Below are 13743 nucleotides of genomic sequence, written 5' to 3'. Positions count from 1 at the left end.
TTAGGCTACTACATTCATGAAAACCTTTAAAGGGATAAAGTTGTGTAAGATGCTATGCAAAATCACAACATGTATGTACTAATATGTATGACATATAATAGGCTAAGGTCCATGCTCTGTGTTGGAAACCTCTATAGCATGCCTTGTAATGGTAGCCATTACGTTCACTTTTTTCTTCTAAGTTGAAGAAGAATTTTTGTTTAAATGCACATTGACGTAGCCTATTTAATAATGTTTATTACCATTTCTCTGTGTGTGTGGGTCCTGAAAGGGAGGCTAAATATTTCATTTGTTTCATTTCACTCATAGGTTAACCAGGGCTAACCTCTATAGCATGCCTTGTAAAGGTAGCCATTAAAATCCCTTTTTCTTCTAAGTTGAAGAAGCCAAAGAAGACTTTTGTTTAAATTCATAGGGACTTAGCCTATTTAATATTGTTTATTTATTATCATTGCTCTATGTGTGTGTGGGTCCCCAAAGGGAAGCTAAATATTTCACTTGCTTCATCTCACTCCTAACCTAGGGTAGATTTTAATGTATCTAATATATAATAAGCTAAGGTCATGCTCTATGCTAGAAAAGTCTTTCGCATGCCTTACAAAGGTAGCCATTGTGTTCACTTTTGTTTTCTCCAAGTTGAGGAAGTCAAATACGGAGCTCAGCTGATGCAGATGAATTGCTTCGAAGAGAGAACCATTGAAAACAGACCTTTGAATATAGCTTAGATTAACAAGATTGCAATGCATTCAGCTAATGCAGCTAGCGCTGCAATAGCAAAGCCCGAATCAGATCCTGATAGTATAGAGGGGGAGGGAGGAGGAGTAGGAGTGGACTGTGTTGGAGCGCCAGATCGAGCTGCTGTTAAAGATTATAATGATGTGATGATGAGAACGATGACCTAATTCAAAGTGAGCATGACGATGATGAGGTTGCCGGACTGAGGCGGCTGCTGATCCCGCCCCTCAACTTCTCTAGTATGGTGGACGATGGCGTGTACAGATCCGGATACCCCCACACCAACAACCTTCCGTTTCTACAAACGCTCAAGCTGCGTTCCGTCGTGTAAGCGCTCTGTCTCTCTGTGTCTGTCTGTCTGTCTGTCTCTCTCTCAAATATTTGCACAGGTAGAAAGCAGAAACCTAGAATACATTTCTTGTTTGAGTAGAAATGAGAAATGTTCACGAGGAACCAGTTGGCCATATATGCACGCTACGAATGAATAATATGCCGCTTGGCTCAGCACCTTTACAGAGGGTTGACCTGCTGTGATGTAATTTCTTTTCATCAATAATACCATTTTCTTCCTCGCAAAATAAGAATTTCACCACGTTCACATTCTAATTTGATTCTGAGTGCACAAATGAATTATATGTTGTTATCACCACCATCCTAGCTTGATCATGAGTCTACAATGTTCCAAATCATCCTACCTGCCAATCAAGACATTGCCTAGCTTAGTTTTGCAACAGAGAGAAACCCTTGATCATATCCCCACTCCCTTCTTTCTTTGGGTCCTTTAGTACATATGTACTTTTCTAGAGGTAAATTCACATACAAGGGCTTAGTTCACATACATATATTTTCATAAACAAAGCTAAAGATAGGATCAATTTTAATAGGTAAAGATTTTATAAATTCCCTTTGAGCACATGTATTAATGTGTAAGAATTTTCAATAAAGGCCCCCCCTCCCCCCTTTCTTTCCTTTTCCTCCAAGAAAGATCCCTCTCTTTTCTCCATCAAAGAAACAAGCCCATGAGTGATGAGGCTAATGCCCCATTATTTTCTATTTGTTTAAAAAGAAGAAACTAGGGATTTTATGCTTAATTTTGACCTATTATCCCCATTTTTTGATTTCCAAAAGCAACTATTGCATCAATATTGTAAGTGACATATTCAGGCCATTGTATTAATTAATTCATCAGGCCCTAATGGGCATGATTGATTAATTAATAACTTAGGCTTATCTAAGGTTTTAATACCTTAGCTAGCACCTATGGTACCCAACTACCTAGTGGACCACCAGCCAGCAGCATGCAAAAAAAAAGAGCGAGCAGTAGGCACATTTCTTTCTCTGTTTCTCTCTCTCTCTCTCTTTGGAGGCCAACGGCCACATGTAGTGACAAACAAACGAGGCCACCTTTTAAACCCGCAACGACGAGGCGATTACGGGAAGATTCCAGATAACCTACCTTAGCCCAAGGTTGCGATCACATTATTAATTAACTGAGACTAAGGTTGTCTTTGTCTCAACTAATTAATTAATGTGCAAATAGAATTTTGGTGTCATATTATCCCCATTTTTTTATTTCCAAAAGCAACTTTGCTATATTCTTATTTCTTCTATTCATCTCTTCCTCTTGATGCCTTGGATGTACATCAAAATACATTTTGTAGCTATATCTTTAGAGAAAGGTACATGAAAACCTTCCACAGGAGTTCTTAGCAAATTATTCTCACATGTATAATGGAACTCTCCACATTTTGGACAAGTTGTCATTAAAAATGGCTTCTCAAACCTATTGAAATAATGATAGATTCATTAAGCAAGGGAAAATGAAATAAAAAATAACATCTCTATGCCTCGACTTGAAATAAATTTAACATTATTAGAATTGAGTCATGTTCAGACTATAAAAAGGGGTTTAGACATTTTAAAGATGCATGTTAATACATACATACTAATTATTGCATAGAAGAGTTAAGTGCCAATGAAGTCTTTTTCCCATTATGAGCAATTGATTTATTTGGTTTATGATCAACATTTTGGTCTAGTTGTCTCAACGTCTGGTATAGTCTCACTCATCTCTGTGTTGCATATGTGTAAGTATATTTAAGAGCATCAAAGTAATGACCACATATGTTCTTAATGATACTTTTCTTAGTTGGTTGTAAGAAAGCCAATGGACTTCTATCTTAGGAAAATTCATATCACTAAGGTGTAGAGGGTTAAATAAATAGGCTTATTTACATGTTTTGTTTACATATGTATGTATATATTTATCTCTATAACTTGCTATAGATAGTTCTAAAACACTTATAATTTAAATAGAAGGCTAGGACACATCTTGTTAACAATAATGCAAATAGACATAATTTAAAAACTATATCCAGTGTACTTAGATGGCATCATGCATAATTTTAGTGATCTCCTCAAGTAAGCAGGTTGATTTGGCTTTTCTATATAGATACTAGCCGACATAAGGGGTGTGTTTGCCCTTCATTAATTAAAATTCTATTTTCTCACAAGTTTTGAAACAAAACAAGGAAGAAATATACAACCCTAAGTTCTAGTTGGCTTGATCAATACTTTCAACTTACATAAGCTTCATGCTCTTGTTTTAAAAGGCATGGTAATGGCATGAAGTTTTATGAGTACTTCCAAAAAAAAGAATTTTGCTAAGTCATAGAACTAAAATAAGTTTTTCATGATTTATAGAAATAAAAAGTCTCTTGTAGAAGTCAAAAACTTGGGTTCCTTCCTAAAACAAAGGTTTTAAATTTGTTTTAGGTGGAGAGAGAGAGAGAGAGAGAGAGAGAGAGAGATAGAGAGAGAGAGAGAGAGAGAGAGAGAGAGAGAGAGAGAGAGAGAGAGAGGAGCAAGATTTAACAGTTGTGTTCTCAAATGGTCAAATGTGTCAGTAAAACAAGTTTAAGTCCTTAGAAGAAACCCTTAAATTTTAAGAGATCCCAAGCCACTTTCACATAATTATACCACAAAACTTTCTCAAACACTAGCATATCCTCTATAGCTAGGGTATCCCAAAGTGAGTGTCTAACTTCGCTTCATTACAACCATTTTCGTCCAAAATAATTTATCCTTCGATGAGAGAGAGAGAGAGAGAGAGAGAGAGAGAGAGAGAGAGAGAGAGAGAGAGAGAGAGAGAGAGAGAGAGAGAGAGGAGGGGGTGTTAAGCATTATCTTCTCACATTGTCAAATGTGCTAGTACAATTAGTGTTAATCCCTTCTTGAAGACACTTAGCTTTTAAACATATCGAACTACTTTTTTTACTATTGTATGATGTAGCCTTAGTGTTGTTCACGCATTCCAGAAAAAAATACTCACTTGCTAAAAATAATGCATGCAATCACTCATTATTTGAGGCTACCATTAGTATGATTGTATCCTCCCAAAAACAAGATATTGTACAGCAAAATTTTTAATTAAAATAAAAAGTGCATGGTTCCTTTAGGCTAGTATAACATCTTTTTATAGGACCTTAATAATTCAAGTGATAAAAAATAAAATGATGCAACTATGATATACAATGATCGGCTGTAATTTAAGCATTTGTGATTGTACATAGATACCATTCACAATCCAACTGAGATCTTAATTTGGACTTGTCTTGTAGTTTCTTAATGTTCAAATGAGAGGCAATGTCTCATATTGGTGCATTTTCCCAAACTTCCAATAACCTACCCTACTCAAAACCTTCTTCATGGAGAGGCCATGTCTCATAGTGTAACATATTGGTTGATTTTCCCAAACTTCCAATAACCTACCCTACTTAAAATCTTCTTCATGGAGAGGCCATGTCTCATAGTGACGTATTAGTGAAATTTGCTAAACTTCTAATAAGCCACCCTACTCAAAATCTTCTTCATGCATGCATAAGATGACCCAAGAGAAGTATGTATCCACATACTTTGCATCCATAGTAGGGTAGCTCTTGAACTTCAAAAGAACTTATGATTAAGCTTCTTGGCCTATGTTTATAAGTCTCAATGGAGAAGAATTTAATGTGGCTGCAAAATCTCTTCTTGATCTTCCACTTTTAGTGGTCATGGATGAGTAGGTATTTTGGCTCACTTCCTTGATATCTTTATAGACATGAAAGGCATTGTGGATCCTCGAATATTATGGCAATCCCAAATGGAAAGCATTCATCCTTCTTGTTATCTTAAAAAGGACCATAATATCTTAGAGATAACCTAGGGTAAATTATATCTTTGTCTTTTATGTTTTAAGTTGAGAATTCTTAAATATGAGGAGGATCCAATCCCCTTCCTTGAGATTCATATGTTGTTGATGTCTGCTAACTTCCTTCTTATACCCCTCTTAGGACTTTTCCAACTTCCTTCTTATACCCCTCTTAGGACTTTTCCAATGTTGTCCCCACTTGCAAAAATTCTAGGTTTGGGTCCTTGATCAACTCGTCCATATCAATATTTTTACTCCTTGGTTTGAAGGATTGGTGTAAAAACCACCATACCATAAACACTCTCATTCTGCATAACCATACCATAAATGACCATAAATGATCTCAAACAGTATGTATCATATGAATGTAAGAAAACTAAAAAATGGTAGATATTTTTCCACATTGATTTTGGATAAAAAATATATCATTTTACCATGTCTAAAATCATGGAGTTGGCAATCTCACTCCCCATGTATGTAAGGATGATGGGCATAAGAAACACTTAATCATGGAGTTGGCAATCTCACGCCCCAGCTATGTAAGGATGATAGGCGTAAGACACACTTAATTTCTCTCCATATTGTGGAAAAAAAGCCTCTAATGACAACTAATAGTGTAAGAATTTTGACATTGACAATGGACTTTAACGTCCTATGATGCTTGCATATTTAAACGATGAAGATCTCACCATATGCTTAGCCTTTATTACAAATTGAAATAAAATAGGCATAGCATTATCATAAGGGTTTGATGGCAAGTACATATTGAAGTTCCCGTCATTAATTTCTCATAATTTTGATGGAATCTATACAAGTTAAAGTAAAACTATAGTCTTTTGTCCATCATACTTGATTTTTTGATAGACCAAGCACTCTTGAACACGTTTCTCATTATCCTTATATAATTAAGGCCAAAAGAGATAGTCCCTTAGCCTTTAATTTTGCTGCAATGCCTCTATGCCCTATAGTTACTATTCAAAGTGTGGTATTCACATAAAGCTAGATATCCATGATCTCTCTCTAATCAAATAAAGAAGGTCTGCAATACCTTGTTGCAAGGAAGCCCAAACAAGAGAAAATTCCTCACCTATATGATTAGAACCTTTTATCGTATATAGTTATTCGTGATGAGCTACAATTACCTAACTGATGCAAAATGGGCTACCCAAGGTTGCCGTTTGACATATGATTTTCCCATTGGCCTATGATCATTAGCGGCTTCTAGGCACATAACCACTCAAAAGGATTGATATTTCAACATCCATGGTGGCACTAGCCAATGATGCAAAGTGCCCAATAAAAGGTTCAGGTACTATTTTACTTATGTCTAAAGAATTTTATATAAAATGTCTTTCAAATATTTTTTGGATTCTAGATATGAAGAGAGACCTTCCTTTTGCCTCAGTCATCACACGAACCGTGAATTATGGGTTCACTTTGACAAGAATAGTGTAGTGATTCTTGATGGAGATGATAAGGTCATTGTAAAGGGCATTTGGAGGAACATCTTATATTCAACATTTTTTTAAATTTGACTGCTCTGAGGCCTGAGATCCTCCTGTAGTAGTAACTAGTTATCCACTGCACATAGGCACTTAATTATCCACCCATAGGCAATGCCGTCAAGGAAGCACTAAGGGTAGTTTTGAACCTAGGACGTCTTGGTCCTCTGCTCACACTCCATAACAAAATGTTGTTGCAAAGCATAAGAATTGTGCTACTATTGAGATGGCAAAAGGAGTATACCTAATAGTACCAAGAATCTATCTAAATCCTTTTGGGTTGAGGTAGTTAATACAACTATGTATATTCTTAACAAGAGTGCAACATGTTGTTGAAATCAGGGTTAGGATTGCAACAATGCACACACACAAGATAGATAAGCTTGAGAGCATACAAACTCGCTAGATTAGAATGAACAAATGTGTGCCAGATACAAAAGATAAGTACACAGCCCAAAATGAGTAGATAAAAGGGTGTATACGCACGGGGAAAAAACCTCCTAGTGAGGGAAAAAGCTACCCTATACTCAACTTCACAGCTTGAAGTGGCCACTGTAGGCTACTTCTTATCGAGGCATGATATACATGAATCACTAAGGCCAAAGCAAAACCCACTAGTGGACACTCGTGTGTCATAACATCCAGCCTAATCTAAATCACTTAAAAGTATGCAGTTGTGACACCCCCCTTGGGATAAAATAATCCAAAATATTGAGTGCCCTGTAAATAGCGAAAGACCCACTTAACAGCCTGCCAATGCTTCGTACCTAGGCTATGCTTAAATCTGCTCAACTATGAGACTACATACTATATATCAGGTCTCGTGTTGCACACATAAAGAAGAGATCCAACAGCCTATTGATACAAACTAGCATCAAAAGAGTCTCATACATCTTGAAGACTAAGTCGAGTACCTATCTCCATACGTGTAGCCACAGGTTTACAATCTTCAAGATTAAACCTCTTCAATAGCTTCTGTATATATTTAGACTATAGCATAACAATGCCATCATTGCGCTGCATAAACTGAATCCCCAAATAGTAATACAAGGGTCCCAAATCTGACATCTTATATGATGACTGCAAATCAGCCTTAAAGGCTAAAATCTGATCTATATCAGGTCCCATGAGTAGCATGTCATCAACGTATAGAACGATTTGATAAAAAATGTGTCCTTACTCCTCTTCACATAGAGGGTACTCTCTGTTGGACTATTGCAAAAATCATTTACAACTAAGTATGCATGAATCTTCTCATACCATACTCTAGGAGCCTGCTTAAGGCCATAAAGAGCCTTTTTAACATGCATACTTTAGACTCTTCTCTTTTCATAGCAAAACCAAGAGGCTGCGATACATACACCTCCTCATGTAAATCACCATTCAAGAATGCAGTCTTAATGTCCAACTGAAGTACATTTCACCCATGATGTGCAGCCAAAGCAATGAGATACCTAATGATAGTCATACGAGATGTGGGTGCAAAGGTCTCATCATAATCAATGCCCTTTTGTTGGGCATACCCCTTTGTGACAAATCTAGCCTTGTAGCGATCAATGCTACCATCTGCTTTACATTTTAACTTGTAAACCCACTTAGTACCAATGGCCTTCTTGCCATGAAGTAGATCTGTCAAATACTAGGTGTTATTCTTGAGTATAGAGTTATACTCATCCTGCATAGCATGCATCCAATGATCATCATTCTGTGCTTCCTCAAAGGAAACATATTCCTTCTCATTACATAAAGTAGAAATGAGAACATAATCCACATGAGAATAATATGCATGATGATAATCTGCACGAGTTCTGCTAGGTAAAGGACTTGCCAACTTACTATCCCTCAATGTACACAAGACATTTTGGCATACGCTTAGATTCTTCTATGGCTGCTCTCTCCTCATCCACTACATCCTCAATAATTGCATCATCAAAAGGCTGATTTGGAGGTTGATTTTGCACCTGCAAAGGCTGAATTTTAGAGCTTGGTTGAGCATTCAATTGCTCTACATATGGCTGTCCTCCATTAAACAAAGGTAGGAGCGAATCAAACATGTCCTGTGAGCATACATTCTGCTATTTTTTGCATGAAAGCATGGGCTGAACTGAGTTTTTGACAAAAACATCATCTTTACTTACCAAAATCTGCTTTGAGGCCGGATGGTAGAGTCTATATCCCTTGCTTTCTAAACTGTATCATCCCACAAATATGCATTTAACTATCTTATCATCAAGCTTACTGTGTTGTTGCTCAGGCAGCACAGGAGCATAAGCAAGACAACCAAAAACACGCAAATGAGACATAGAAGGCTTTCTGCCATGCCAAGCTTCATAAGGAGTTTTAGACTGCAAAGCCTTGGTAGGGCATTTACGTACATAGTTACCTTTAACCAAAAACCATGAGGTAAATCTTGGGCTTTCACCATACATCGTGCCATCTCCATGAGAGATCTGTTCTTCCTCTTAGCCACACCATTTTGATGAGGTGTGTATGGCACTATACATTGATGCCTTATGCCTTATATGCATGAAATTCCTTGGACATATACTCCCCCCGTTGGATCTGAATAAAGGATACCAACTTTACATTCACATGCATTTTCAGCCATCCATAAAAATTCCCTAAAGCACATAAAAAACCTCTGACTTTTGCTTTAATGGATACACCCAGCTATATCTGGAGTAATCATTAATAAAAGTGACGAAGTAGAGATATCCCCCAATAGATGGTGTCCTCATACGACCACATACATAAGTTGTAATTTCTTAATAGCTCTCACAGATCCATCCTTTGAAAATGATGCTCGATGCATTTTACTGAGAATACACACCCCACATACATGTCTAGCAGGGGTCTCAAGAGTTGGCAACTCAGACACCATATCATGCCTTTGAAGGCATAACAAACTGCCATAATTCAAATGGCCAAATTGTACATGCCATAATTCTGCATCACTCATAGCACGAGTCATAGAGATTGAGCAAGCATCATGCTGCAACTTCTCAAATACATCCATCTTGTATAGACCATGAAACAAGGTATCTGAGGTAATGACAGAATAACCATCATTTCTATTCTAAACTGTATATGTCATCCACAAATTTCACCATCATGCCTAACAAGGCTAAGGCTAAAACTGACAACAAGTTCTTCTTAATGCTTGGCACATATAAAACTTTAGAAAGAGTAAATGTGCCCCCATTTGCAGCAATGAGCACAACTCTACCAACTCCTTTGACAGGATATGAGGAACCATTTACACATTTGACGGTTCTTGCACTTGGGACATATTCTAGAGATGGTTTTTTTTTTGGTGAAGTAATGTGCTTATTAGCACCATTGTCAAAGTACCAAGTGTCCAATTCTGCCCCCACTGACATGCATTTATCATGAAAACAGAAGGGTCATAATTGTAATGTACAGTCCATGCCCAATCATCTCGAGCAAAACTTTTAGATTCCTTCTTCTCTGCACTTTGTGTAGATGCATCAGCCCACAACCATGCCAGATTCTTTCTTTTTCTCCTTCTCTAGCCTTTTCTTGCACTCATTTATGTAGTACCCTGATTTCTTGCAATAGTGACACTTGCCTTGCTTTTTAGGCTTATCACCTTCTTTCTCTGCATCCTTACCTGAGGATTCTGATTTTGGCTTATAGCCACCATGCGAAGAAGCGTTATCTTTGCCTTTCTGATTTTAGCTTATAGCCACCATGCGAAGAAGCGTTATCTTTGCCTTTCTGACTAGCAACAAAAGCTTGGTCGTCACCAACTCGCATAACAGATCTGTTTTGCCTAGACTACTCCTCTTGCAAGAGCACTGAAACTAGCTCATCAAATATAAGAGCATTTGGATTTCCCTCCATCATGAGTCTAAGGGTAGAGGTAAAAATTTGATAAGAATTTGGCAATGCATTGAGAACTGTGGGCACCAATGTACCATCAGGATATATCTCATCCACACTAGCGAGCTGCTCCTTAAAATCTTTGATCTTGGTCAAGAAGCTGTCCATTGAGTCTCCCTCATTCATGTGCTCAGACTCCAACTGTTTGTGCAGATATGCAACATGTGATTTATTGCGCACTTGGTATAATGCAGCAAGTGCATCCCATGCTTGTTTTGAATTCTTACATGATCGAATATGAGGAATAATGCTTTGCTTTACAGAAAGTGTAAGCAATGCATGTGCCTGTGCATCTCTTCCATCCCATCTCGTCTGAGCAGCAATGGGAGGTACTAGTGGTGTATGTGGAGGAGCCACATCCGTATCACATTCTACTTTAGATGTACCTGCAGCACTTGGTTGCACTGGTAATTGTGAAATAGGATGAGTTTCACTATCACTGACCACATTCCAAAGGCCTTTAGCAACCAGTACATGCCTCATCATATAGGACCACAATGGGTAGTTAGTCCCATCATCAAGTTTATCCTCAGCAATAGACAACATGTTGAATACATCACTATTGCCAGCCATGGTTGTCTACCAAATGCAAAATCTTCAACACATTGCAAGTACTTAGTATTCACACTGAATGCAATCCTGAATGGCTGCCAGCTGACTGAATCACTTACAAAGTGTATGAAAAATAACACAGAGTGGAGAATAGTGTTACTGGGCGACTATGATGGTCAATGTTGTTGAAGACATTGTAGATGCTGCTGCACACCAAATCTATGCCGCTGCATAGCCCAAACACCCAAAATTGAGCAGAACCAGTCCAAAATGACGCCTCTCCAAAACATCTGCTCAGAAACCTTGTGATGCCCAAAATGCACTCGAATCGCATTGCGGACTCCGAAAACGTTGTATACTTTGTATACAACACACTACAATATATACCTTCTTCTTCTAAGAGGGTATCTTAATCGGAGACAAAAAAACAAGATCGTGAGGAGGGAGATAGATTGCTAGATCAAGTGTCAAGGAAGCTAGCTCTAATACCAATTATTAAAATTAGGGTTAGGGTTGTAACAATGCACATACACAAGATAGAGAAGCTTGAGAGCACACAAACTCACTAGATTAAAATGAACAAATGTGTGTCATATACAAAAGATAAGTACACACCCCAAAATGAGTAGATAAAAGGGTGTACATACGCACGGGGAAAAAACCTCCTAGTGAGGGAAAAAGTGGCCCGGCGGTCCTAAGTGTGTTCACACACATCACTACCATATAATGCTACACAACAAAGGCCATCAAATGGATGACTCTGTTACATGCCTACTCGAGTAAGAAACCTTTAGCAGCACACTTGAAAGTTTTGGGTGTGAATGTTATGTACATGTTCTAGATGCTCAGAGAACCAATTTGGATTCCAAAAGCTAGAAATACCTATGCTTAGGTTTCAGCAATGGAGTCGAAGGGATGTTGATTTTATGAACCGTAGGCAAAGAAGATCATAGTGAGCCATGATATGGTATTCTAAGAACAAACATGTCGATGGAGGAGGAGCTTCGTTCTTCTTCACCATGCAACAAGGAAATCACCAAAGTAATACAACCTCCATATGCAGCACGGGCTTTAGCACATTCTAATGGAGGGCATCTCGCCCCATTTCCTATGGACATGATTTTGAAGATGAAGAACAAAGATAAAGAATAAGAGCATAATGTGCTACAAGAAGGCAACTCATTCCCTAAGTGTTATATGCAACATTTGGATGGAGCAAAATCTCTGACCATTGAGGATGCGCCCGAAGATATTCACAGATCTAGAAGGTTAGAGGAGAAAAATAGGGCTAAAGAGAATCTTATGTATTTTGCTCTTATGATAGAGGTACGTGAGATTTGGGAGCCGACCGACTTTGTTGAAGCATAAGGGGATTTGAAGTCGATGGCATTCATGTAAGTAGAATATGACTCCATCCTGGAAAACCACACTTGGGACCTTGTACATCATCCTCCAAGACGTAAGGTAATTAGCACACTAAGTGGGTTTACAAAGCAAAATATAGATCTCATAATACTTAAAAAAAGTACAAGATATAGTTGGTCACCAAAGGTTTGTATAAGTTGAAGGTTTTGACTTTCAAAAGAAACTTTTCCTTCTATAGCCAATTAACCACAATCCGTACCATTCTTGCATTTGCAGTGCAAGGGAAATGCCCCATGGCTATTACAGATGTACATGTATGGTATTTTAACAGTGGTGCTGTCGCAATTTATTTCATCACTTGAATCTACAAAGATGGTTCAGTTAGAGCTATCCAAAAATTACAGCTTATACACAGTGATGTATGCGGTTCTATATGAGGACACCATCTACTGTGGGGACTATCTCTATTTTGTCACATTCATTGATGATTATTCCAGACATACCTGGGTATATCCATTGAAACAAAAATCAGAGGTTTTTATGTGCTTTAAGCACTTTGTTGCTATGGTTGAAAATGTTTCTACATGTAAGATTAATACCTTGCGTACTGATTAAGAGAGAGAGTATATGTCTAAGGAGTTTCATGCATACATGACTGATCATGGGATACAACACCAACATACTGTGTCCTGTACACCTTAACAAAATGGTGTAGTTGAACACAAAGACAAGTCTCTCATGGAGATGGCATGTTGTATGGTCAAAATTCAGGAGTTACCTCTAGCTAGAAGCATTCATGTGTGTAACATGTTTTGAATAGGTGTCCTACAAAGGCTTTGCATACAATTATGCCTTTTGAAGCTTATAATGGTAGAAAGTCCTCTGTGGCCCACTTACGTTATTTTTATTTTCTTGCTTATGTACTTGTACCTAAGCAAATTTGTAGCAAGCTTGACGATAAGGCTATTAAATGTATTTTTGTGGGGTACAGCTTGGAAAGTAAAGGTTACCATCTCTATCATCCTGCTACCAAGAAGATTCTTGTGAGTAGAGATGTTGTATTTGTGGAAGATGCAATTCGGCCCTTGCTTTTGTGAAAAAAATAGAAAATGTATGTTCATAGGACATATTTGACACTCTCCTTCCATTGTTCGACACATTGATATAAAGCATTTGGATACTCAAAGAAATGCTGAAAATCAACGCGCACACAAGTTAAAAATCAGCATGTTTTTAATGCCCACAACTCAGCCTATTGATGAGGCAAATGTAGATAATGCAGTTGACCGAGAAAAGAAGAAAAATTGAGACATCCAAAAGTATGCCAAAATGGCTAGTGCAAACATCCAAAAGTATGCCAAAATGGCTAGTGCAAATACTACGGGACAACAAATTGGCCACTCCTTTGCCTAGGAGAACACGTGTAGGTTCTCATTATGCATCTCATGTTGACACATGTCATGATCTAATGTCCAGTTTATGTAATAAAGAGGAGCT

The 13743-nt window shown here is 37.8% G+C and overlaps 1 protein-coding gene across 1 annotated transcript in view; it reads left to right on the top strand.

Moving 5' to 3' along the window:
- Positions 1–877: 877 nt before the first annotated feature.
- Positions 878–13743, top strand: part of LOC147603416 (inositol diphosphatase DSP1-like) — a gene marked incomplete at its 5' end in the record, with an annotated part of 34140 nt that continues 21274 nt past the window's right edge. The window contains one exon of the mRNA XM_086796960.1: positions 878–1062. Within this exon, the coding sequence (XP_086653086.1) occupies positions 878–1062 (185 nt within the window). The remainder of the gene's footprint in view (positions 1063–13743) is intronic.

The sequence above is a fragment of the Cibotium barometz genome, chromosome 64, assembly GCF_041138505.1.
Source record: "Cibotium barometz isolate CiBa-2024 chromosome 64, ASM4113850v1, whole genome shotgun sequence".
NCBI lineage: Eukaryota > Viridiplantae > Streptophyta > Polypodiopsida > Cyatheales > Cibotiaceae > Cibotium > Cibotium barometz.
Note: the sequence above shows the minus strand (reverse complement) of the source record. Positions and strands in the feature narration are given on the sequence as shown.